A 25950-nucleotide genomic window follows, 5' to 3' on the forward strand; every position below is an offset into this window, starting at 1 on the left:
AAAACGCGTTTTTGTTATATTCCAATTAAATATATACGTTTTTCTTTTACATATAAGAATAGCTACAAGATAAATGATTGTATTCAAAATAATATGTCGCCATCACCTCAATAAGACAAAAATGTGTAAACATGAAACTGCTAAAATAAATAGCAGTCTGATCAGTCCTACATAGTTCAGTTTTTTTAAATGGCCCTTAAAGCACTTTTGTGTCATTGGGTGTTGGAAGCCAGTCTGTAGCTTTGCTTCCCATCTGTCTGCTCCATGAATGTGACCAGGCTCTTGTGTTCTATCTTTAGCTGCATCTATTCAGAAAACTGACACGTAACTAAGCTTCTCTGACAACCAGGCACTTCAGAAGCACTTTCATGCTATGCTTTACACTTTACTTGTAATTGTTCTCTCTATACCCTCTTTGAAAAGCCCTTGAAGCAGGACAGCTTGTTGGATGGCAGAAAAATAATTATTCAAGCTACAATGTGACCTTGGACATTTCTACCTTCATGGTAGGAGCAACAATTCTGAGGAATTTGCCAAACAAGTAAGAATTCTGAGATTGTCCATGTCTGCGGTGGAGACTCTTGCTGCCAGACATGTTGCTGTGTGAGAGTGAATCAGAGGATCAGACAGTCTCAGGTAACTTAACCATAGTGATTGAAGATGTGCACTTCTGTGTGGATAAGAAAGAACTCATCCAAAACTGTGACTATTTCCAAGCTCTGTATCGCTCTGGGATGAAGGAGTGTTGGCAGGAGGAAATCCAACTTCAGTGTTTGCAGGCTCGTGGGTTTCTTATTGCCCTGACAGTTTTGAGAGGGGAGCGCCCAATCCTGGATGGTGACGACATTGTCAAGGCTGTTGAATGTGCTGCTTTCTTGCAGGTTGCACTGCTCACCAAACATCTTGTCAACAGTGTCACCTCTGACAACTGTTTGCTGATGTGCCACAGTGCTGCTATCTTTGGACTCACAGAGCTTTACCACGCTGCTGCTGTCTTTATTCGGAATATGTACACTGATCTGCAGGAGGAGGTCAGAGAAACCTTCCCATCGGAGCTGATTGCCCACGTGGAGTCTTTGAGTCCAAGTGTTTTTGTGGCTGTGGGAGCCCACGTGACATGCAGTAGTAATGAAACTGTGCATTCCGCCTCCAGGACAGTCTGCTATCTGGATGAAACTGTCAACCAATGGAAAGTGTTAACCGACCTCCCACTTAAGGCCAGCTCGTCCATGGCAGGAGTAGCAGTGCTTGACAACAATCTCTACATTGTTGGAGGTGTGCAAGGTCCCCACAAACAAATTGTAGACTCCTGCTTCTGCTACAGCGTTAACAGCAACCACTGGACCAACATCTCCAGGTTGTCTCAACCCAGGTACAACTTCAGTCTGATAGGTGTGGAAGGCCATCTTTATGCCATTGGAGGGGAATATGAGCGCATTGTGATGTCATCTGTGGAAATGTATGATGTGACATCTGCCAGGTGGGAATTTGCTGCTAACTTGCCTCAACCTGCAGCTAGACCGGCATGCACCACTGCCATGAACAGGATATTTGTGTGTTTGTGGAAGCCAATGGAGACAACAGAGATCTATGAGTACATCCCGAGGAAGGACGAGTGGCAGCTCGTTAGCACCCTGATCAAGCAACAGAGTTATGGCCATTTCTTGGTTGGACACAGGGACTGTCTTTATGTAATTAGGAATGGACCTTCAGATGACTTCCTACGATGCTTAATTGAATGTTACAACCTGACCACAGGCCAGTGGTCATCTCTGCCTGGTCACTTCACCAACAGCAAAGGCTCACTCTTTACGGCGGTGGTAAGAGGAGATTCAGTGTTCACCCTCAACAGGAGCACAACACTTGAATACATCATTGACAGGAAGTCATGGAAGCCCAGACGGCAGCTGAGAGGTTTCCCCAGAAGTGGATCATTGTGGACATTTCTGCTGCAGCTGCCAGCGGAGCTTCCATTATGTTCATGCTAAAACAAGCTTTGGAATGAATACTTGAACATTCAATACTAAAGGCCCAACTAAACTGTGGAAGATTTAAAATGACATTGCAAAATAGTTTTGTTGTATAATCCTACTCTGTTTCAGAGCTCTTTTGAGGTCCAGACCTGCATTTGTGTTTGCATTCTTTAAAGGAAAATTAAAGAAATTACAGCATAGTTTTATCATTATTGTGTCAATAAAAGCGAACGTTAAACTATTTTGAATCTTTTCCAACAATTTTAAAATGTACTCGATGTTATTAGTAGGAACTTTGCTACCATAGCTGTAATAGTAATCTACTATTTGGGTTATATTTTGACTTCTTGAGGAATACATGTATGATGCACAAGAAAGTCCACACTTTTATGACACAGTCCTTCATCATGTCAGTCCATTTCCTTTTAACCCCTACTGCTCAGGGGTCACAGGGGTGCTGGGGTCCACTGTGCATGACTACTGTGTATCTAAATAAATATATTGGGAAGGATTTATATTTTATAATTTCAACTGATGTCAGCCTTTTATAAATTATCATATTTTTAACCACATCATCGATCTATAACAAGGTAAATGTTGCTAAAAATCCAAATAAATATAATAAATAGATATTGGTCTTCTTTTGGGCAGGGGCGGGTTTAATTGCAGACAGGCGCGCATGGGACAACTAACACAGACTTTATTCCGGTTTCCGGAAGTGCACGTGAGCGGTATTTTTGTGGCTAATGCTTGATAAATGTCGTTTCTTTAGTGCGTGTTGTAACTTTAATACCTTAGTTATGATGTATGTAAATTCAACAGAAATCCCAGTTTGACTGAATATCTTACAAAAAAACTCTTCTGCTCAGCTCTTCCCTTTTATCGATACTTAACAAATATATGTCTGAATTCAGGGAGGAATGCTTAGGTCCAACTGACTTAACAGCAACTAAGTATTTTAATACTTAGATTCATAAAGGGTAAGAAACAGTTAAATGAAAGATGCTACGATTGTTTGGTATTTGATGTTTGTTCGTTGTAGGTCTTAGCATCACGAACTTAAAGCCCACATAATTATAGATTTTATTTTACGATAGATATGTGACTGAAGATTTTATTTTAATTTCAACACGTTGAGTTATTTTTTTCCATCCTAAAGAAAATAAGCATCTCAAAATGAAACCATTTAAATTATTCGAACTCCACTCTGTTAATATCGACAATGTGTCTTTAAATTCAGAAACTGGAATAATTTTTTATTCCAACATTTATTGTCGGAATAATTGTGGATTTCTTTCTGTATCTGGACGGTCAGGGCGCAGGATGGGTCGTTCCTCCAAGGACAAACGGGACATATACTACCGTCTGGCAAAAGAGGAAGGTTGGAGAGCCAGAAGTGCCTTCAAACTGCTGCAGCTTGACCAGGAGTTTAACCTGTTTACGGGTGAAAGAGATCTTGTCTATTAATGCACTGCATGGTCTGTAATGTGAGATGATTGTTCTGAAAGGTTTTAAAGTTCTTGCTCAGCATGCCCAGCATGCTGTTGCTTTGCCTGGCCTATGCTGGTCCCATTCAGCTTCATGTTACCAGCACTGGCATCACTGGTGCCTTCACACCACTCATGAAAAAAGTAAATGTGATGCGTCCCTGCTCATGATGATGAGCTGATATGCTGTAAATTTTACCTGGTACCCAGAGAGCATTTACCTCATGGTAGCTTAAGAGACAAACAGAAGATCCAATTCGACTTTAACGACGTGGCATCAGTTACAATCAAGATAGTTTCTAGGTGCTTTTCAGAGACCTCAGTATAAAGTCCTAGAGGACAGGAGGAGGGGAGAGGGGTGAGAGAGAAAGGACAGGAGGGAGGAGGTTCAGTGGTCTTGATAGGAAACTGATTATCAGACAAATTTGAGGAGAGATCAGAAGGAACCATTCTAGCAACCCTGCTGAGATCCCTCAGTATGTAGATGCTTTTCCTGATGGCTCCACCCTGGAAACAAAGCCAACATGAAGGATCCTGGCAGATGCTTTAACACCTGCTGTTGTCTCAGGTGTGAACAGAGCAGTGGATCTGTGTGCAGCTCCTGGCAGCTGGAGCCAGGTTCTCAGCCGAAAACTAGGTCAGGAGGAGCATCCCCAGGAGGTGAAGATCGTGGCGGTGGATCTGCAGGCCATGGCTCCTCTGCCAGGTGTTACTCAGATCCAGGGTGACATCACAAAGGTCAGGAAGTGAACAATAAGCATCTTTGCCTCACTGTTGCTGACGTCCCATGACATTTCTTCTTCCCGGAAGGTTTCCACAGCTCAAGAAATCATTCGTCACTTTGAGGGTCAGCCGGCTGATCTGGTGGTTTGTGATGGAGCTCCAGATGGTGAGACACCTTTTCTCCTCTTCTTTCAAATGTCTGTCAATGTGATTTTCAGCTGTTGGTACTTCCTCTTCTGTCTCCATAGTAACTGGCCTCCATGATGTGGATGAGTACATCCAGGCTCAGCTCCTGCTGGCTGTAAGAGCACCATGCTGGTTGAGTATGTGCTTTATCTGTTACCAGTCTGACAGCTGAATGTCTTCCAGGCTCTCAACATCACAACTCACGTCCTCAAACCTAGAGGGACGTTTGTGGCAAAGGTCAACTTTTGACTCGTCATCTTCATGTTCCACACAGCGTATATACACTTTACATGGTGTTTCTTTCTAAAGGGGGCTCAGGTTTTTTATAGGGGAAATCACACTTTGTTGTGTGTCCCAGATCTTCAGAGGCAAAGACGTGACTCTGCTCTACTCTCAGCTGAAGATCTTCTTCTCTAGTGTCACCTGTGCTAAACCTCGGAGCAGCCGCAACTCCAGCATTGGTAACAAGACAGGCTAGCTAGATCAAGTGGAAGAACCTGTCCAGTCTTTTACTCTCCTCTCCTCTCTCTCCCCCTCTCAGAGGCCTTTGTGGTCTGTCAGAATTACTCACCCCCTACAGGTTTCATGCCCAACATGTCCAACCCTCTGCTGGATCACTCCTACAGTAAGTCAAAGCTCTTTTCTTTATTGAATCTCTTCTTGAGGCAGTTTTCACCTACATGGATCCATACTCTTCCTGTGGCTCTTCATGCTGCTCTTTATCCTTCAGATGTGGACTTCAACCAGTTAGAGGGTCCTAACCGGGTCATTGTTCCCTTCCTGGCGTGTGGTGACCTCAGTGCCTTCGACTCAGACAGAACCTACCCTTTGCAGGTTCACTCACCCTCGGATCTAAACAAGATTCTGAATTTTAGTTTCTGTCATCGTTTTACTGATAATTCTCAAATGAATTTGTATTTTTATTTTTTTAAATGATTAAGACATTAAACATCTGACCTGTGAAGGTTGTTTTGGTAGCCAGGGCTCTTATATCCATGTCTCTTGTGCTCAGCTGGAAGGTGACCAACAGTATGAATATACCCCCCCCACGCAGCCACCCATCCGGCCCCCGTATGAGCAGGCCTGCCACCTCCGCAGAAACAACTTGCTCCAGAAACAGGATGCTCCATCAACTCCTGGTGGAGATGAAATGGAGCTGCCAGCAGAGTCCTCTACTGGGACCCTGTCAGATCTTTAAAAACAAGCACGCCCTGTTTGCTATTCAATGTTGTAGGAAGAAAGAGTTACCCCATTTTGTCGGGTTAACATATCTTTTACGGTGTTTTACCCTGGTTCTGATATCACCTACAGGCTTCTACCTCTTCAGCTCTTCGGTACTGTGGAGTAGACCATCTCTTGCTCATGTAAAATGTTGTCATACTAGAATCTGAGAATGCTGAAGTTTGTGCTTGTTCCGCATCAAGATGCTACAATGTTAATGAGCCACACTTGTGACAGATGAGATATTGTTTCATGTCCAGTAATTTAGACCCTTTTATCAAAATATCTATGTTTTATCAGGCCTTGTTTTATTGGGAAATAAAAGAAATTTAATACTTTCCATTAACATTTAAATGATTTGATGGAAGTTGATTCAAACAATCTAAATATATTCGAAATCAGTTTGTAAGAATTTTGTTCTAACCCACCCGTCTGTTCAACGCAGTTAAATCCGAGTTTCAGCAGGGTACCCCACGAGTGATGGTTAGTTACAGTTGCTAGCCATGGAGGGTAATCCTAGTCCTAAATGATGCTAGGTGCTAGCCTACAGGCCAGGGCAGTTCCGGGTCGGCGTTGTACGTGATGACGTCATCACGCAAAGCCTCGCTCAGCCGCATTGTTGGGGAAAGAGGCTCGGGCATCTGCTGAGCTCTGAGACTTCCGACTACTCTACAATCCATACTGTAAATATTTGCCCGGATCAGACTGAATAAGTCGATTCAAACCCGGATCCGTCGCTCTGGATTCCCATCGGATTCCTCCACCTTGGACTCGGTTCAGTACGAGCCGCAGCCGCTGGATGAGCGGACTGGATTTTAGTGTCGCTTTGCTCTGCAGGCCGCGCCGCCATTGCTGCTGTTTTTATAAGTTGAATACGGTGAAATACCGGGGTATGTTCAGTCGAACCCTGTCTTAATACTGCTATTATCGTCCAAACCATGTCACTATATTGAAGTGAAAAGTCTCCCCGTGTTTTTGTAGAAGAAAAGGGGCTCGTTTCTCATTGGAGCCAGGTTCTTGTTGTGTTGGTCGCCATGTTTCCCCCCTGCTAATGGTGCTAACAGGCTAAGTGGAGCGCTGCTCATGGACGGAGTGTCTTAAAGCCTTGAAAGCAGCGGCCGAAGAGGCCAGTTAAACGCCACCTGTTTGTTTGGCAAGCACAGAGCAACAGTGGCTTTATAACATTGGAATAAGTTGCTTCACCTTTAGCTAAGCAACAGTTTCGGCTGCGCGACGCAAAGGTTAGCAGGAGCTAACAGTCACCGAAGGGAGCAGCGGTAATTTGTCCTGTTGACCTGGATGGGGCGACCTGAGCAGCTTCTGCCCCCCGGCTGGAATCTGTCTGCAGCAAAGTAAACTTGCTGCATATTTGTAACTATAAAACAGGTGTAGGTGTCACCTGTACAGAGATCTCTAATGCTGGTCTGGGGTATTTGCTGATACCAGTTAGAATGTGTCAATGAACAAATGTAGGAACTAAGCAGCCATGTGGGAAAGAACTTATGTGCTGCAGAATGTTTGACTGGAGTGGCAACAGTTGCTAAGGGTTTGGCCTTTTGCTTTCCTCTTTCATCTACATTTGACACTATTAAACTGTGCTTCCACGTGTGTCCAGACCCTCCTTTCAGAAAGGCAGCGTCTCTACCTGGATGTTATTTTACACATCTATGCAAGAACTGCGGAATATTCGAACAGCTTTAATTTGGTGACCATTCAACAGCTCGGATAAGTGGTTGTCTATAAGGAATGTTAAGCTCGGACAGAGTCTGTTTTTTTTCTCTGAGATAGTTCATAATTCTGTTTGGGTCCAATGTCTCTGCTGCTGAGTAAAGAACCTGTCTCATCTCACCTATTTTACTTTTCAGGCTGAATACTTTCAAGATGAAGAAAAAAGCTCGACACAGTCGCCCGCCGGTGCTGAAGAGGGACCCCTCCCCCATCAAGCCCTCGCCCAACCGGGAGACGTTGACGTATGCACAGGCTCAGCGAATCGTGGAGCTGGAGGTGGATGGCCGTGTGCACCGACTCAGCATCTATGATAAGTTGGATGTTATCGCGGACGACGATCCCACAGCACAGGAGATCAGCGAGTGCAACAGTAACAAGGAGAACAGCGAGAAGCCGCAACAGGTCCTGGTGCGTTCTGTCCGCCTCAAAATCAACCGTCAGAAGAAAAATGCAGCACTGGAAGCTTCGCTCAGCAGCAGCGGGATGCCCAGTGGCGCCAGCGGTCTGCTGCAGCCAAAGTTCAGAACAGTCGAGTACAATCTGCCTGTGGTTACAAAGAGGCCGGCAGCATTTTACAAATACGCAGAGAGGACAGCAGAGGAGCTGGATGAGGAGGTGGAGTACGACATGGACGAGGAGGACTATGCCTGGCTGGAGCTTGTCAATGAGAAGAGGAAGAGTGAAGGTGTCAGTCAGGTGTCGCACAACCTGTTTGAGTTCCTCATGGACCGTTTTGAGAAGGAGTCGTTCTCTGTCATGCAGGGCCAGAGTGATCTGCAGGCCATGGTGGATGAGGATGCCGTCTGCTGCATTTGCATGGATGGGGACGGAGCAGACAGTAATGTGATCCTCTTCTGTGACTCCTGCAACATCGCAGTGCACCAGGAGTGCTACGGCGTGCCGTACATACCAGAGGGCCAGTGGCTGTGCCGCCACTGCCTGCAGTGCCCCTTGAGGCCTGCCAAGTGTGTCTTCTGCCCCAACCAGGGTGGTGCCTTGAAGAAGACCGATGATGGCCGCTGGGGTCACGTGGCGTGTGCTCTGTGGGTGCCCGAGGTGGGGTTTTCTGACACGGTTTTTATTGAGCCCATCGACGGAGTGTGCAACATCCCGCCAGCACGTTGGAAACTCACCTGTTACCTGTGTAGAGAAAAGGGGGCCGGCGCCTGCATCCAGTGCGACAAGATCAACTGTTACACTGCCTTCCATGTCAGCTGTGCCCAAAAGGTCGGTCTGTACATGAAGATGGAGCCCGTTAAAGAGGTGCTGGACTCTGTTACCACCTTCTCGGTGAAGAAGACAGCTTACTGCTGCAGCCACACACCCGACAGCTGGAGCCACCGACCACTTGCCGTCTACGAGGAGCCGCACCCCAAACATGAAGCCTGCCACAAGAGGGAGGCCAAAAGGGGCAGGGCCCGGACCAAGAGCTGGTGCAAGAAAAAGAGCAAGAGGGTTGGACCTGAACCACAACCTGAGAGCCCCCCCAACTCTGGGCCCAGTATCACTGCTTCCAGGTAGGCAGATAGAGCTCCTGGTACAGGTAATAAGAGTTGTTTGGTAGTGATCTCTTGAGTCTCCCCTGGTCATTTTTGTTGATATCAGCTGGATCTTCTGATTCGATAGCGGATCGAAGATGGCAGAAATATGCTTATTTTTTTATATTTCCTGATCTTTATTCCTATTTTACTATATTATTGTTAATAAGTCAGCACTGCACGCAACAAACACCAAGTCAAATTCCTTGTATGTGTTAAAATGTACTTGGCAATAAAGTTCTTCCTTATCCTTATCTGAAATGATGACAAGTTCTTTCATCCCTGTAAAGGTAGTTTTCTAGTTGACATAGAAAACTACCTTGGATACAATGACCTGGATGATTGAGAATCTACACAGACATCCCTGTAAAGGTGTTAACAGATTAATGGTTCTAATATGCTACGCTAGCCTCAATGCTAATGACTGGTGTTGCCATGAAAAGATGAACACAACCAAATCTCAGCATGGCCAGAACAAATGGTTTGGTCAGAGACTGATGCATGTTACAAATGTTGAACCCGTCTTTGACATCTGTGGTGTCTCTGCTCAGTTTTGAGTTGATCCTGAACCAGGTGGCCGTCCAACGGAAGCGCTCCTTTGTGGAACGTGTGCTGAGCTACTGGGTGCAGAAGAGGCAGTCGAGGAACAACGTGCCACTGATCCGGCGGCTGCAGGCCAACCCTCAGACAATCAGAGACAGTCAGAATGTCAGTGTCACAGAATCACCCCTGAGTGTCGGCACTGCTGCCGAAACTGATCCTGGTTTTGTTTTTGTGGTTACAGAGTCGTGCAGAGACAAACCAGGCACTTAAAGAGCAGCTGAAGGAGTGGCACCGCCTCCGCCACGACCTGGAGCGAGCTCGTCTGCTGCTGGAGCTCATCAGGAAGAGAGAAAAGTTAAAGAGAGACGAGGTAGAGATTCCGACGGCAGACTGTTGACAGCGTGGTCAACCACTCCATGCTGACTGTGTCATTGTTGTGTGTCAGATGAAGCAGCAACAGTCGCTGTTGGAGCTTCAGTTGACGCCCTTCAACATCCTGCTAAGAGCTGTGCTCAGTCAACTACAGGAGAAGGACAAGTACAGCATCTTTGCCCAACCTGTCAGCACTAAAGAGGTGTGTGTTCACTGCCCAGGGTGTAGGGCTCTGTGTGTGGGTGGGGGTCTCTGTGTGTGTGTAGGGGTCTCTGTGTGTGTTTGTAGGGGTCTGTGGGTGGGTGTGTGTGCCTGCGTGCAGGCACGTGCTGCTCCTTTCAATGTGCCAACAGGTGGAACATTAACAGCTAACATCTCCTTCAGGTTCCTGATTATCTGGAGCACATTAAGAACCCGATGGACTTCTCCACCATGAGGAGACGCATTGATAAGCACCAATACAGGAGCCTGGATGAGTTTGAGGAGGACTTCAATCTCATCATCAGCAACTGCCTGATGTACAACGCCAAAGACACGTTCTTCTACAAGGCTGCCCAGCGGATGCAGGACCACGGCGGGCTGATACTTCGCCGGGCTCGTAAGGAGACAAACCGGATCGGCTTTGATTTCCCAAGTGGGCTCCACTTGCCCGAATCTCCAAAATTAGAGCCGCCGCCTCCATTCTGCTGGGAAGATGGTGAGTCCAGCTAATGCATGTCTGAAGAAAACAGCACAATATTTCACCAGCACCACCTTAATACCACAAGAACTTCCTGTTCGAATGTGATGCTCTTCTGCTATTTCAACAGGAAACCTTCATGTTTGTGTTGAGCATTTTGTGGTCTTAACAATGTGTGATTATGTCATTTGGTTTTTATCAGTGGACCGAGTGCTAAGCCCCACCTATCGTCAGGTGACCCCTCTGGAGGAACAGCTAAAAGAGCTGCTGGAGAAGTTGGACCTGAGCACGGCCATGAAGCACGGCCCGTCCCGCAGCAAAAGACTCAAGTTGCTCAAGAAGTCCATCATGGAGGTCCGCAGCGAACTGAGCCTTAAAAATTCATTTCCAGCTGTGCGGCCTAGCCCTCCCCACACCCCGACCCCACTTTGCACCTTAGCCCTGCCCCATTCAGATGATCAACCACTAACTAACCCTGTGATTCGGCCCTGCCCCCAGCCAGAGGAGCCTTTAGCTCCACCCATGCTGGAGCTGCTGACCTCGTTGTCACAGATAGACTCAGAGGCTCCCAATGCTCCCAGTCCAGATGTGGATTTGGATGGTGACACATCTACCTCAGTGCTCTCGGATAGTCCCGATGGGTACCGTCCAGACTCGCCACTCCTCAATGGGGAACTTTATGCTGAAGCGTCTGCAACCTGCAATCAACGGAGCAACATGTTCTTCCGCAAGTCTAAAAGCACCAGCCCACAGAAGCCGCAGAAGAGCCAGGAGGCCACCGCTGCCTCGGTGCAGACTCTGGGTGCAAAGACCTTCTTGTCTGTCGTGATTCCTCGATTGGAGACTCTCCTCCTGCCCAAGAAACGGAGGCGCAGCATCGACAGTGAGCGGGAGGAGGAATCCCCGATAAAGCGCCTCGGTACAGGAAATCACTCTGACAGCAGCACCGTCTGTGTTTGTGTCCTTTCCTAACGACACTGCTTCCTTTTCTCTCCAGGAATCGCCAGTGGCTTCACGGTGGAGGAAGAACTCTCTGCAGCCCCTCGCCTGCTGGAACCAAGACGACGGTGTGCCTCAGAATCCAGCATCTCCTCCAGCGCGGGCCCTGTCTCCAACACCAGGTGAACGCTGAGGGACACGTCCCACTAACGTCTTTTTGGACAATGTTTGATGTTTTTATCTTCTCTTCCAGCACAGCATTTGTGTTTAAAAGTGGGAAAGGGCGTTCACCACCAGCACGCCGCAGGACTGTGGATGATAAACACGCTCTGGTGTGTGTTGAAAATGGAGATTTGGTCAAAACCGCCAAGCTTGCTTCAGGTGATTATAAGACAGGAAGCAGAGCCACTGCACTTCCTGTGTGTGTTTTTGTGGCTCAAAACATATATTCATTTTTGGAACCGTCAGATAAGCTTTGTCCTCTAGGGGGATGCTACAGGGCCAGATTACATATTTTACTATCAAAGTGAGGATATTTTGTCTTGTCCTCAGAGGTGTATTTAAATTGGGTTTAGATCAGGAGTGATCTCAATGAGAGTCCTTTTAAAGATAGAAGAGCAAATGTGTGTAAGTAGAATATGCACTTTGATTGGGCAGAGTCACACTTCTTTGCTCATTGCAGATCGCCGACCCCACAGCACAGAAGATGGCGTCTTGCCTCAGGTGGGCGGAGCTTCCCCAGCCACCAGCGGGCGCGCTCAGAGCAGGAGAGCAGAAGCGGTTCAGGTCCGCAGAGAAACTCTTTCTCGTCCTCTTCATCGACAGCAAGCACAACTGGTGAGGACGCTGGTCGGCTCCTGGATATGTTCATGACATCTGGTATTACTGTGTTGTCCTGGTTCAGACGGAATCCACCAGGACTGTGCTGGAGTGACCGGCTCTAACTGAGAGTATTATTGCAACTCTGACCTACCGTTTCCCACCAGGCCATGGCTTCCTGAATCCAAGATGGCTGCCTTCAGGGTGGACTGGACACGCAGCTGGACACGTACTCCTGCGTCCTTAAAGCCGTCTTAGTCGCAGCTGCAATGTGAGGAGCTGAAACCAGCCACCTACTGAACTCCTCTGCCAAGAAACTTCCATCACTCCTCACTCCTGTTTCCTGTTAACTGGCAGAAACCTCTCTCCAGAATACTGTAGCTTGTGGCAGCCATCTCCTGGTCAAAGAGCTATGCAACAACACAACTTGTCTTTGGGAGGTAAAATAAATCTGTGAGGACCAAAAAGTCCCAAACTGTTGAATGTGTCGGAGTTTGACCTCTGACCTCTATAAATGTGCTGCAAAGCTGCTGCATTGGTCTAACAGAGTCTGTGGCCGCTGCAGCAGCTCCTGTAAATACACTAAATTATTCAGCTCGCAACTCGTTGGGATTCCCTCGTTGACGTTCCTGCTGGTGCTAACTCCCAGAAAACTAACAGATATACTGTAACCTTGATTTCAGCTCACTTTTACTGTTTTTGTAACTTATTTTCAAGTTCTCACATCGTTGGCATTAATAGTTTGTCCTTTTCTTTTTTACTTTTACTGATTGTTTTTCTATGTATTTATATCAAATTCTTGTTGATGCTGTGGAAACATTAAAAATGCCCGAAATTCCGTCATTCAACCCAAACCCAAACGGATGTGCTGAGGGAACGGTTCCCTGTTGGTTTTTCACTGTTTTCAGGCTTTTTGTTTGTGTGCTGTGATGCGTTCAGCCTCCTGTAAAGCAGTGATGGCTTAGGCTGGCCTTAGAGGAAATAATTTATTGTAAATTCAAAGGTGTGTAATGCATTACTTTATAAAGAGTATTGAAACTGGACCCTACAAAGGTGATCAGGGCCACACATGAAAAATTTATTACTAGTCTGATTGGAAAGTCTGAATTGATTGATTTCTAAATTGATTGTGACTTTGTGACAGTTTTTTATCTGAGACATGTCCTGTATTCATCGACTCCTAAACTAACATGAGTGGTGGTGTTATTTATATATAGGGTTCACACATACACACACGTCTTCAGTTATTCATTTGTTGGGTTTCCCAGTAGTGCTGGGCAGACTTCCTGTGCGGTTGTGTGTGTGCGTGCGCGCGCAGTATTGGTACTTGTGCTGATTCTCGGGGAAAAAAACCACAGATATAACCGTCAAGAGGCCGGTGGCATTTTTATACACAACACTGAGAAATTAAAAGATCTTATTGAATCACTGATTCTGTTCTGATTCATCATTTTCTCCTAATGTTTATCCAAACAATTAAAAAAACTTAAATGTGACCTTGAAGCCACAAATCACCGCAAAATTCACCCCTCTGCATTCTTGTAACTGATCACTAAGTGCAGACATTGTTTAATGTGCGTGATATGCGTCCACCAGGGGGCGCCGCGGCCACGGCACTGACATCAACAGACCAAGTACGTTAACGAACGAATTTGATTCAGTTCAATCTAAACGTTTTAACTAATCTGGCGAACGTTTACCAAAGAATTAGATATAAAACGTAAATTACAGCCAAAGTACAAATAAACTACATCTATCTGATTTAAACTTCATGCTAGTGCTGATTGTAAAATCAACTTTTTTAAATCAAGTTTTCAGTTTGTTGAAGGAAGTTGTAGGTACACGTGAATATATAGTAATATATAAAACATATTGAAGAGATGAATTTAGTTTAATATTAGAATTCTGATAAACTAGTAACAACTCTGGTTATCAGTCATGTGGAAGTCAATGTGCCACAGAAGAGTATATTAGCCTGACGTGGCTGTTTATGGATCAGTAGCATTAATAAAGACAGGAAGGAAAGTAGACTAAACACGAAAAGAAATGTTTAACCTTCATATTTCACAGCAATCAGTCTCTGTCATCCTGTTGCTCCACACCACATTTCATGAATTCCCGTGAAGCTAAATGCTAACAGTATAAAACAGAACTTTATTCAGATCACGGCGTCAACCTCCAGGCTCTCTTCAGTGCTGCTCCGCTAACAGAGTACAGTATGTTATAATCCCAATAGGCCGCTCCACTTTCAGAATGCTGGTTTACTTGTGGTCCCCAAAGTCTCTAAGGGTAGAACGGGTTCCCAGTATTTACGTCCTTCCCAACAATCTGTCTACTATCCTAGACAGACAAATGATCATACTTAGGGGGTCGTCTAATTATTGGGTTAACATCTTAGTTATGCTGTTACAGGCCGAGGCTGCTGGGGTCCAGAAACATGATCACCTGACAGGCCTCTGTCACCCCACTGGGTCATGGTTTCCTCTCCTCTCCTCTCCTCTCCTCTCCTCTCCTCTCCTCTCCTCTCCTCTCCTCTCCTCTCCTCTCCTCTCCTCTCCTCTCCTCTCCTCTCCTCTCCTCTCCTCTCCTTTCCGATGGTCAGCAAGGTTTGGTTCACCTTGGTATTTATCAAAAATCACAAACAGGGTGGTGACATTCGACCTGATTGTAATTGGTTCTACTGGACACTAACATGGTTGATCAGTTGTGACTGACCAGGTTCCTACAGCAGCAACAACAGCAAGAACATCAGCAGCAACATTGACAACAGAAATATCAGCAACAACAAATGCAACAGCAAGAACTCCATAATCAACAACAACAATGGAAACAAGAACAACTGCAACAAGAACATCAGCAATAACTACAACGATAACGACAGCAACAATAACGACAGCAACAATAGCAATAACAACACTGCCCAAAACAGAACAACAGCAATAACAACGGCAACAACAATAACAACAGTAACAACACAGGCAGCATCAACTGCAAAAAGAGCAACAAAAACATCAACAACAGCAATAATAACAACAGCAGCAATGTCAACAACCGCAACATCAGCAAAAACAACAATGGCAACAACAGCAACAATAACAACATATTCAACAACAGCAATAACAAGAACAATAGTAACAACAAAAGCAGCAGCAACAACAAAAACAGCAACAACAATGGCAACAATAAGAACAGCAACAACAACAGCAATAATTGCAACAGCAACATTATCCAACAGTCTGAAGAGCCACAAATCAAACATTTAAAAACATTTCATTTAGATTTAACCTCAACATTTGAATCAGGAAGCAGCTTTAATACAGCTGAGACACAGGTGACATATCAGGGTTAAGACGGATGGGCAGACAGACAGAGAGACAGATGGATATACAGGGCGGAACAAGAGAGACAGCACGCGTGAACCCCAATGAAGCCACCACGAGGTCACACAGAGGTCAGCCTCTCACCTGGTCCTCCCAGTGTTCCCAGTTTCACATTCAAACAAATAAAAGCAAAAGTCATAAAAGTGAAAACAATAAATAATAATATAGAAGAGGTGATCACACTCATCCTTGTACTATTTTTGTGAGGACTTTCATAAACATTATGCACTTTCCAACTGACCATCCCAACTAAGCCCCTTGACCCCTCGCGCTGACCCCTGACCCTCAACTAAACCTCATTTTAACCTCAACCTTAAAACCACATCTGAAGCCTCAAACAATCCTTTGAAGTTCTAAGGACCAGCCAAAATGTCTTTACTTGTATGTAGCAAGTACAAGAACACACAGTTGCATTTGAATGTCAGCAGGTGTGTTGACTTGAGGATGGATGGTCTCCTGGTGGATCTCCTCCTAGACCTGGGCTAGAGCATTAGTGGTATGTCATTCTCAAGAACCAGAAGGAAGCCGGGAGCCACTGGACCAACACATGTTCTGGTGATGGTCTGGAGATCTGTTCCTGTCAGGGTTCCACTGGATAGCCTGAGGAGCTCTGAGCTATGCCTCCCCAGACTATCACTGAACCATCTGGTCATGTAAAGGGGGAAGTTCTACCTCCACCGTTTCTCCAGACTCTTGTGCGTGCTTAGTGTTAACCTGTTCTCAGCTGCGAGGAGATCAGGTCATTAATAGGGATTCTGGGGTTCCAGTTAGACCCCACTTTGTCAGTCTTTAAAAATAGGTCCCACTGGTGGACATTGGGCCATAATGTCAGCATCAGTACATCCAGCTGCCTCAGGTTCTGGTTCTTCTTGAACAAAGCAGCCGATACCACCCTGTTGCTGGGTTGTTGCCCTCCTCTGTCCCTCTAGCTCTCCTGGCATCGTGGCCTGACTCCTGCTGGGAGACTCAGCAGAAACAACAAGCGGAGGAGTTGGTCTTCAAACAATCCCTAATGCAGGTGATCTGTCCTGTTGTCGCTTGTTTGTCACTTTTGCACAAGAGCCGCTGAATTTCTGTCTCACACATTGCTCAATGATCATGTCATTAAAACACGTTAGTCTCGCATGTTGGACCAGGAAGTCCACTATCACTACAGCAACACCATGGAGTTGGGATGTCAGTGACATCTGTGTTCTCATCAGGCACAATGCTAGCCACATTAGCATAATCTGATTATATGACAACATCAGATCAGGTCGATGACGGGCAGAAACTCAAAGTTTTCTTTGTCCATTTTCATCATCAGTCTCAACACTAAAATATCACCATTCACCCTAATGAAGGACGCTAGCGCTTTTCGGCCTCATTCAACTTTTTTGTAACCTGGTTTATTTTGGAAAATTGACTTAAAAGCTCAGTCGGGGGTATGAATGTTGTTACTTACAGTAATTAAAATGTACCCAAACATTTATGGCATCGTCCGGTTGTTTGAAACGACTGAACCGCGCTCAGACATCTGCTAAAATAGGCCCGCGTGGTCATTAGCGTGGTTCCACTTTTGTGGTAACAAAGAATTCTCACATCCGTGTGCCAATATTGTAGCTAAAGTTTAATGAGGAAATGGAAAGTTTTGAACATATGCTTGCCTCGCGTGTGTCTTTTTAGCGTTGTTTTTACCGCCAATCGTTGGCTTTTTCCGGAACGGCAACTTGCTTCAAGTCTAGCCATCGCGGCGCTAATTGGACCCTTAGAGGAATCATTAGGTGACACGATGAAGGTACTGTGACATTTTGGCGTCATCGACAATCACTGCTCTCCTTTTTTTCTGCTGCAGTTCGAGGATAAATCGCCTATCCAGAAAACTCTGACAAAGTTTCTATACTTGCACCAGAATCCTCGGATGTCTTTTAGCTCATTTGACCTTTTCACGCTCAGCTGCTCCGCTTCTACAAACTATGTCACAGATCAAAGTTTAAGTTCTCTACAATCTGGACCAAAGTTGTCTGAGGTTTATTGATCAAAACCAACTTTTTTCAGAGGTTCAATGATTTGCTCTTATCCAAACCGCCACCTGGTGGCCGTTGCTGAAAGTTCTCCTAGAGCCTCATTGAACAACAAAGTCCAGATGCAAACATTGAAAATACTGACATATTATCATGCTAACTAGCTGTATCACTCTGCATCATCCTATAATACCACTTTTTTCTCTAGAGGTGATGTCTAGCATAATATATTTAGCATTTAGACTAAATAAACAAAATAAAATTACAAACATTAATGGGGAAATATTGTATTATCCTGTATTATCCTCTATTATCCTGTATTATCCTGCAGTTAAATTTGGAGTCAGAATTGTCCAAATTTGTCTGATTTGTAATTTCAGAGTAAAAGTAGGAACAATTGATATCTAAATTTGGACATAAATATTATTTTTATCATTAACATAATTTCTATCCTTGCCGGCACAAATCAAGGAGAACATTTCATCAAGTTGTCCTCTTATATAAGGTGGAAGCAGGCATCGCTGAGGTCAGGTTGTCTTTCCTGCCTCCGACAGGCTGATTTTACTTGGTTTCCATTTGCTGGTTTCCAATGAGTATTAGACAAGGTATATTATCCCATATTTTGTCAACTAAATGCATTTATTACAACAAACTCAGAGCCCGGCTACATAAATTGGAGGCACCGCTGGGATGTGACAGATAGGATTAGGGTTCTACCATAACAGAACAGTGATTAAGTGTAGCAAGTGCCACAATGTACGTGAATAAGATGAAGAACTGGTGTCGAGGTGAGAACTCAGAGGTGAACCAAACCTTGCTGACCATCGTTCCTGAAAACACTGGAATGAGACATCACAAACTGTAAAGTGCCTAGGATGGGTGCGCGTGAGAGGAAGAACAATAAGTGAAACTGGAACTTAAGTGCTGGTGCTTTGTGAGTGCAGAGAAAAACTGACTGATTCAAATGTCCCAGCTGAAGATCCCAGTTTAGATGGACAATCAGTATGGCCAATCTTCACTGTTGTGGGAAACTCAGATCCTAATGGAGACTTTAATAGTAAACTGATTGCCCTTCTACAGGCCAAGGGAAAGTCAATGGAAGATGTTCAGGCTTTGCTGACTCCACAGCCATTTTCCCCTACTGAAGCCATCCTTTGTGCCATTGGTGATCTGGCAGCCAAGCCAGCAAATGAAAGTGGAGGATATCACAGATTGCGGTATGGAGAGGAGCAGTTTGACCGCTGGTTAGAACAAGGTTACCTGATGGTGGAAGAGAGTGAAGGTTTCGCAAAAGATAAGAGGAGAATAATGGAAAGTCTAAAGGGACTAGCTTTGGAGGTGATAAAAGCTGTGCGTCTCTCTGATCCTTATGTTACCCCTGACAAGTGCTTAGAAGCTCTCAAAAATGCCTTTGGATTAGCAGAGGCCAGAGATGACCTGTATTTTACATTCAAGATGTACTTTATTCATCCCTGTAGGGAAATTGAATTGTAGTAGCAGCCTAACGTGGATTAATATACCTGTAGACTAGGTTTTGCATTTACAAAGTATAGAAACAGAATAAATACAAATGAGATTATACACACACACACACACACCACACACACCACACACACACCACACACCACACACACCACACACACACACACACACACACCACACCACACACACACACCACACACACACACCACACACACACACACACACCACACACACACACACACACACACCACACACACACACACCACACACACACACACCACACACACACACACACCACACACACACACACACACACACACACCACACACACACACACACACACACACACACACACACACACACACACACGCGATTAGGACCAAAAAGAAAACTGGACCGTGGTAATGACTTTTATTTGCACACGGGCAAACAGGAACTCAGGCAGACAAGGAAACACAGGAAATAGTCCGTTCTTCAGGCTCAGGGCCCACACAAAGAACTATGGGTTTCAGGCTCGGGGAGTGGGTCGAGCAGAGCTGGAATGCGGAACCAAGGGGGAAGGACATAAATCCTCGGAACCGTGCAGTTCCGCTGACAGCGGGCAGGAGTGACAGAAAGGGTCTTACAGGAGATGAGGCTGACGATGTAGCGGAGCAGACTGGGGATGAGCAGCAGCGAAGTCGGGGCCAGGCGGAGAAGTGAAAACCAGGTGAGCAGACAGGAACCAGAAACGCTGAGGCAGAAGTCGTAGTCAGGGGCAGAAAGCAGGTAGGTTGTCCGGGGAACAGGCGAGGCAGGCAGAACGAAGACAGGCAGGGTCGATAACGGGGAATCCGGCAGGGGAATAACGCTGGAAACTCTTGCATCAAAGCAGAAGAACAATCTGGCAAAGACTGGGAGTGCAGGGGAGGCTTATAAGCAGGGCTGATTGGTAATAAGCTGCAGCTGTGCTTGCAGGTGAGTGGAGTTGAGCTGACGGGGTGGGAGTGGCTGGCAGGTAGAGTGGAGCAGAGGCAGGGAGAGTGGAAAATTACTGGGGCAGAGGGACAGGAGGGAACTGGGGAAATGGGGCTGTGACACACATATTATAATATATACACATTATAAGCATTATAAGCATATATACATAAATATGGAATAAAATAGAAATAAAATTACAACATAAACATTACACAATTATTGTTGAGTAGGTTTGGATGAATTATACAGTCGGATGGCAGACGGCAGGAATGACTTCCTGTACCATTCCTTAGAGCAGCGAGGCTGCAGGAGTCTGTTACTGAAGCTGCTTCTCAGTTTGTCCACTGTGTTATGGAGGGAGTGGGAGGGACTGTCCATGATTGTCCGCAATTTCAGCACCATCCTGTCCCTCACCACCTCATCCAAGTTTGCAAGTTTACAGCCAACAACAGACCCTGCCTTTTTAATGAGTTTGTTAAGTCTGTTGGCATCCTTTGCTTTAATGCCTGCACCCCAGCACACTACAGCAAAGACGATGATGCTAGCCATGACAGACTGGTAGAACATGTGGAGCACCCTGCTGCAAACACTGAAGGACCTGAGTCTCCTGAGGAAATAGAGTCTTCTCATGGCCTTCTTGTAGACAGCGTCAGTGTTTGTTGACCACTCCAGTTTATTGTCCAGGTGAACACACAGGAACCTGTAAGATGGGACTATTTCCACTTCTTTCCCACTAATGCAGACTGGGGAGGGTGGGGAATTACTTTTACTGAAATCCACCACCATCTCCTTCATCTTAGTCACATTGAGCTGCAAAAGGTTCTCCCTGCTCCACCTAACAAAACTCTCCACAAGGTCCCTGTATTCATCCTCTTGTCCATTCTCCACACATCCGACTATGACTGTGTCATCCGAGTACTTCTGGAGGTGACATGTCTCAGAGTGGTACTGGAAGTCAGCTGTGTAGGCGGTGAACAGAAAGGGGGAGAGCACAGTTCTTTGGGGAGCCCCTGTGTTGCTCATCAGGGGGTCGGAAACACAGCTCCGCAGTCTCACAAACTGTGGTCGACCGGTCAGGTAGTCCTCAATCCAAGAAACAAGGGGAGCATCCATCTGCATCTTCTCCAACTTAGCCCTCAGCAGTCTTGGCTGGATGGTGTTGAAGGCAGAAGAGAAGTCAAAGAACATGACCCGCACTGTGATGTTTAGTCTGTCCAAGGAGGAGTAAGCCCTCTGTAGCAAGTATATCACTGCGTCATCAACCCCCACCTTGGGCTGATAGGCAAACTGTAGAGGGTCTTGAAAGGGGCTCACCAGAGGTCTGAGGTGTGTCAGCACCAGCCGCTCCTTGACCTTCATAATGTGGGAGGTCAGTGCTATTCGCCTGTAATCACTCGGTGCCACAGGATGGGTCTTCTTCGGCACCGAGATCAGGCAGGATATCTTCCAAAGCACTGGGATCCTCTGAAGATGAAGGCTCTGGTTGAACAGGTGCTGCAGTATTCCACACAGCTGCCTGGAGCAGTTCTTCAGCACTCGTGGGCTGATGCCGTCCGGTCCGGCAGCCTTTCTCTGGATGAGCCTCTCCAGCTCTCTCCTCACCTGGCTAGACGTGAAGGATAGTCCTGTCGGGGGGATGGGTGACATGTTGGTATCTATGTAGGGTGTCAGCAGGGGGGAGGGGGAAGAAGTTGGCAGAGGTGTTAGGGGATCTGGGAGGTGTGAAGGGGACCCATTGTTATCCAGAGGAATATTGGGACAGCTGGAGGAGGGGGAGCTAGAATCAAACCTGTTGAAAAACTGGTTCAACTCATTAGCTTAGGAAGCAGCAGCGGCGCCCTCATGAGAAATTGTCTGATTTACTAAGAAGACTGGAATGTTGCATGTCCAAAGTAGTGCAAAGAGGTGGAATCCCTCCCACAGCCATGGATAGTGCATGGCTTGAACAGCTTCTTAGAGGTGCAGTTAAGGCTGACTTGATGTTAATTCAGTTGTGACTGAGAGAGAGGCGGGCTAGACCTCCAACCTTCCTTGAACTCCTAAAAGAAAGACATAAAGAAGAAGAATATGAGGCTTCAAGAACAAAGCTAAACCACTTGGTGTATACTGTTCATACCAAACTTCAAGAAGTAAACAAGCAATCAGAGATAAACAGCTTGAGAGCTGAAATTAAAGAAGTAAAATCAATGCTTGCTGCACTCTCTACACAAGACAAAGTGACGTGAAACGACCATCAGACTAACCGGGGAAAGACACCCAGAGACCACTGCTGATTCAGAGGTGATAGCTCTGTGGAAACAGGTGAAACAGTTACAACAGAAAATGAACTCAAAATATCCTCCTTCACCTATATGTAGTGATGACTGCAAACACTGCTAATAGACAAGTGACTGAAACTGAAGAGAGTTTCTGTTACTGTTGTGGTGAAAATGGACACATGACAGGAAAGTGCAGAAGCCCTGAGAATCAAAACAAAGTGATTCAGAGACTCATCCAAACCCTAAAAAAGGCTAAGACAAACAGCTTTCAACCTACTGGTATTACCAGTTCACCTGAAGCTGACTGCACTGTGAGAAAGAGTACTGTGGACAGGGCTAATTCAACAGACATACCAGAAAGTTTTATAGGGCCACTGTCTTTGGAGCCTCTGAAAGTTAATATGATGCCTTACTGGACAGCGTGTCTCGAGTTAGCATCATCTTTGAATCTTGGTACAGGAGACATCTGGTGGATACTCCCAAATACCCAGTAAGCAAACATACCATTTGGGGTTTCAGTGACACTGTTTATCCATACCTTGGTTATGTAGTGGTGGACATAGAGTTTCCCAAGAAGGTAGCAGCCAACTGCTCTATCGGTCCTGGCCCTTGTTTGTCCTGACCTACTTAGTCCAGATCAGACACCTGTGATTTTAGGGACAAATACCAAAGCCAATCTGTCCAAGCAGCTAGTCCAGTTGCAGAAAGATACAACTGGAGTCACTGTAGCCCACACATTTGGTATACAGACCACTGTCCCTGAGAAGGGGAAAGAAGAGATGCAAGTCACTGGTCAAAACCAGAGAATGATAAAGTAGGTTTGGTTCACTTGGATGGTCCCAGCTCACTTACCTTACCTGCAGGAGCCGTGGTAAAGTGGCCTGCAAAGTTGTGTTTGGCAGGTCACTGCCCGATGACATCTTGATGGTGGAAGCTTCCAGTACATCCACTCTCCCCTCGGCTATTATGTTACAACCTATGATGATACCAAGTAATACTGTGGACATTGACAGGTTAACCGTACTGGTTCAAAATGAGTTGCAGAAAAAAGTGACAATTCCGGTTGGTGCTGTGCTGGGTCGCCTGTGTGTCACTAACGTGGTTACCACGTTTTCAACAATAGACAGTAACTGAGGATGCTTTTGACTTCAGTATGATTGACTTTGGTGACTCTCCTGTCCTTGAAGAGAGGAAAGCCAGACTCTGTCATAAATTGTCAGAGAGAGCAGATGTGTTCTCCTTTCATGAACTGGATGTGGGACTCGCCAAAGATATGGAGCATCCAATCCGCCTATCGGACCCTTTCGTGAATGCTCCAGGCACATTGCTCCAGCAGATATTAATGATGTGCGTTGTCATATCCAGAAGCTGTTAGCAGCAGGCATTATAAAAGAGTCCAGGAGGCCCTATGCATCGCTCATAGTCATTCTTAGGAAAACGAATGGGGATGTAAGGATGTGTATTGACTACCATACACAATACCATCATAGATCAATATACTACCCCGCGTATTGATGAGGCTCTTTACTCTGTCTGGAAGTAAATGGTTTTATGTTCTGGACTTGCGTAGTGGATATTACCAAATAAATGAATGAAAGGAGACAAGGAGAAAACTGCTTTAATCTGTCCTCTTGGATTTTACCAGTTTGAAAGTGTTAAGCATTGCATACATGAATCAAGACCCCCAAATGCAGGCACACATGACTGGGTGAGGTTGGAATTAGTTCAGGGTAAAACCAAGTGGTGCTGGAAACCGACAAACACGGTCAAACTGGAGCAGGCTGGGTGGTGCAAAGAGGTGTCCGAAAGGCGATCTGCGGGGGAGACTAACAATCAGTTCAGAACTGGAAACCAGGCTAGACCTTGCTTTTAAAGCAGGAGGCAGGTGTGGGTGATTAGCTGGAGATGAGTTTCAGGTGTGTAGATCGCCCGACAGGAGAGAACCTGGAAACAGCCCTGCCCAGCCTGGAATTAAACAGACAAGGGAAACATAGACAAGAAACAGAAGGGGAGGGGGAGAGGGAAACACTCAGGAACTCCTAACGGAAAGGATACCACAGGGCATAACATGAGATCCTGTGACCTTCCAGAGGCTTCTGGAGAAAACCATTGGTGACATGAATATGCTCCAAGTTCTGGTCTACCTTGATGACCTGATCATATTTGGGAAGACCCTGGCAGAACATGAGGAGAGATTGGTGAAAGTTCTGGACCGACTTCAAGAAGCGAGACTTAAGATTTCACTCAACAAATGTCAGTTCTGCCAAACGAAAGTCAAGTATGTGGGTCATATAGTGGCTGCAGACAGTGTTGCAGCCGATCCCGCAAAGGTTGAAGCTGTGACTAATTGGCCCAAGCCTTCAAATCTTAAGACCGTACAATCATTTTTGGGGTTTTGTAGATATTACCAATGATTTAACCACAATTACTCTTCCATCGTCCATCCCTTGACTGACCTCACTAAAGGTCACAGCAAAAAGACAAAAGGAAAGAATGATGTTTATCTTGACGAGGGGGAGCCGTTTGGTGACAGATGGGATGGATCCTGCACGGATGCTTTTAAGAAAATAAAAGACTGTTTGACAAATGCTCCAGTGTTAGCCTTTGCTGATCTTGAACAACCATACACACTGTACATGGATTTCAGCCTCTCAGGACTTGGAGCTGTTTTATATCAAGAGCATCCAGAAGGGTTGAGGCCAGTTGCATTTGCAAGCAGAAAGCTGAGCTCTTCAGAAAAGAATTATGCCATTCATCAATTTCAAAAATTCCAAGATTATCTCTATGGGGTCCATTTTACAAACCGTTAACTTATGTCCTTACATCAGCAAAGCTCAATGCTGTGGGGCATCGGTGACTGTCAGATTTGTCAGTGTATGATTTTGACATTATCTACAGACCAGGCAGAAGTAACATTGACGCTGATTTGTTATCACGTATCAAGTTGAGAGAAGAGAAGATGGATATCTGTGTAGATTCTCAATCATTCAGGTCATAGTTATCCAAGGTAGCTTTCTCTGTCAGGAAGAGGAGACGGAGTTGCAAAGCATTTCACAGGCTGCAGTCAAGTCAATTTGCCAGCGAGCTGGTGTTATGGACCCAGCTACAGTCTCTCCTAGGTACGTTGAACAACTTCAAATCAAATCAAATCAAATCAATCTTTATTTATATAGCGTCTTTTACAATCAAAATTGTTTCAAGGTGCTTTCCAGAATCCCAGGGCCTAACCCCAGACAAGCAACAGTGGCATGGAAAAACTCCCCTTTAACAGGAAGAAACCTTGAGCAGGACCAGGCTCATGTAGGGGGACCCTCCTGCTGATGGCCGGCTGGGTAGAGAGAGAGGAGAAGGGGGGAGGACAGGTAGAAGATAGAGAGGAGAGGAGAGGAGAGGAGAGGAGAGGAGAGGAGAGGAGAGGAGAGGAGAGGAGAGGCACAGAGCACAGAACTTGGCCCTCCACCTGAGTCTATTCCTGACGTGTATGCTCTATTCCTGACATGTATGCTCTTTCACCTTCAGGTGAACTCAGTGGAACAAATTTCTCGGTCGGAACTATCCGAGGCCCAAGCTCAGGACCCCTTCATAGAATGTACAATACAAGCTATGAAAAGTGGCAAGTGGCCTGACAATCCGGAGTTATTGCTGATAAAAAGAGAAAC

At 45.7% G+C, this 25950-nt stretch overlaps 3 protein-coding genes and 1 long non-coding RNA gene across 6 annotated transcripts; 3 read left to right on the top strand and 1 right to left on the bottom strand.

Moving 5' to 3' along the window:
• Positions 1–134: 134 nt before the first annotated feature.
• On the top strand, positions 135–2551 carry kbtbd13b (kelch repeat and BTB domain containing 13b). Its single transcript, XM_057051483.1, has one exon. The coding sequence runs from the start codon at positions 594–596 to the stop codon at positions 1986–1988; it is 1395 nt and encodes a 464-aa protein (XP_056907463.1). The 5' UTR covers positions 135–593; the 3' UTR covers positions 1989–2551.
• Positions 2552–2668: 117 nt separating this feature from the next.
• Positions 2669–5932, top strand: ftsj1 (FtsJ RNA 2'-O-methyltransferase 1). Its single transcript, XM_057051492.1, has 10 exons — positions 2669–2953; positions 3289–3417; positions 4029–4198; positions 4271–4349; positions 4432–4484; positions 4553–4606; positions 4728–4830; positions 4911–4994; positions 5100–5203; positions 5382–5932. Exons 2-10 carry the CDS (start codon positions 3297–3299, stop codon positions 5565–5567), a joined length of 954 nt encoding a protein of 317 aa, XP_056907472.1. The 5' UTR covers positions 2669–2953; positions 3289–3296; the 3' UTR covers positions 5568–5932.
• Positions 4996–5463, bottom strand: LOC130535979 (uncharacterized). The gene is made up of 2 exons (XR_008953249.1): positions 5327–5463; positions 4996–5221 (listed from the first exon to the last, which is right to left on the bottom strand). It is a non-coding gene; the product is annotated as an uncharacterized LOC130535979 (long non-coding RNA).
• A 119-nt stretch (positions 5933–6051) lies between the features above and the next one.
• LOC130535975 (bromodomain-containing protein 1-like) lies at positions 6052–13640 on the top strand. Of its 3 annotated transcripts, none has more exons than XM_057051481.1 (11): positions 6052–6480; positions 7456–8835; positions 9408–9564; positions 9641–9769; positions 9845–9973; positions 10156–10468; positions 10653–11369; positions 11448–11571; positions 11643–11770; positions 12072–12226; positions 12376–13640. In XM_057051481.1, exons 2-11 carry the CDS (start codon positions 7472–7474, stop codon positions 12388–12390), a joined length of 3231 nt encoding a protein of 1076 aa, XP_056907461.1. In that variant the 5' UTR covers positions 6052–6480; positions 7456–7471; the 3' UTR covers positions 12391–13640. The 3 variants fall into 3 exon arrangements, 2 of the variants coding, with proteins under 2 accessions (XP_056907461.1, XP_056907462.1); XM_057051482.1 differs by lacking the exon at positions 6052–6480 and having other exon boundaries at positions 7870–8003; positions 8081–8835; XR_008953248.1 differs by lacking the exon at positions 12376–13640 and having other exon boundaries at positions 11648–11770; positions 12072–12211.
• The last annotated feature ends 12310 nt before the right edge of the window (positions 13641–25950 follow it).

Source organism: Takifugu flavidus, chromosome 13 (genome assembly GCF_003711565.1).
Source record: "Takifugu flavidus isolate HTHZ2018 chromosome 13, ASM371156v2, whole genome shotgun sequence".
Lineage (NCBI taxonomy): Eukaryota > Metazoa > Chordata > Actinopteri > Tetraodontiformes > Tetraodontidae > Takifugu > Takifugu flavidus.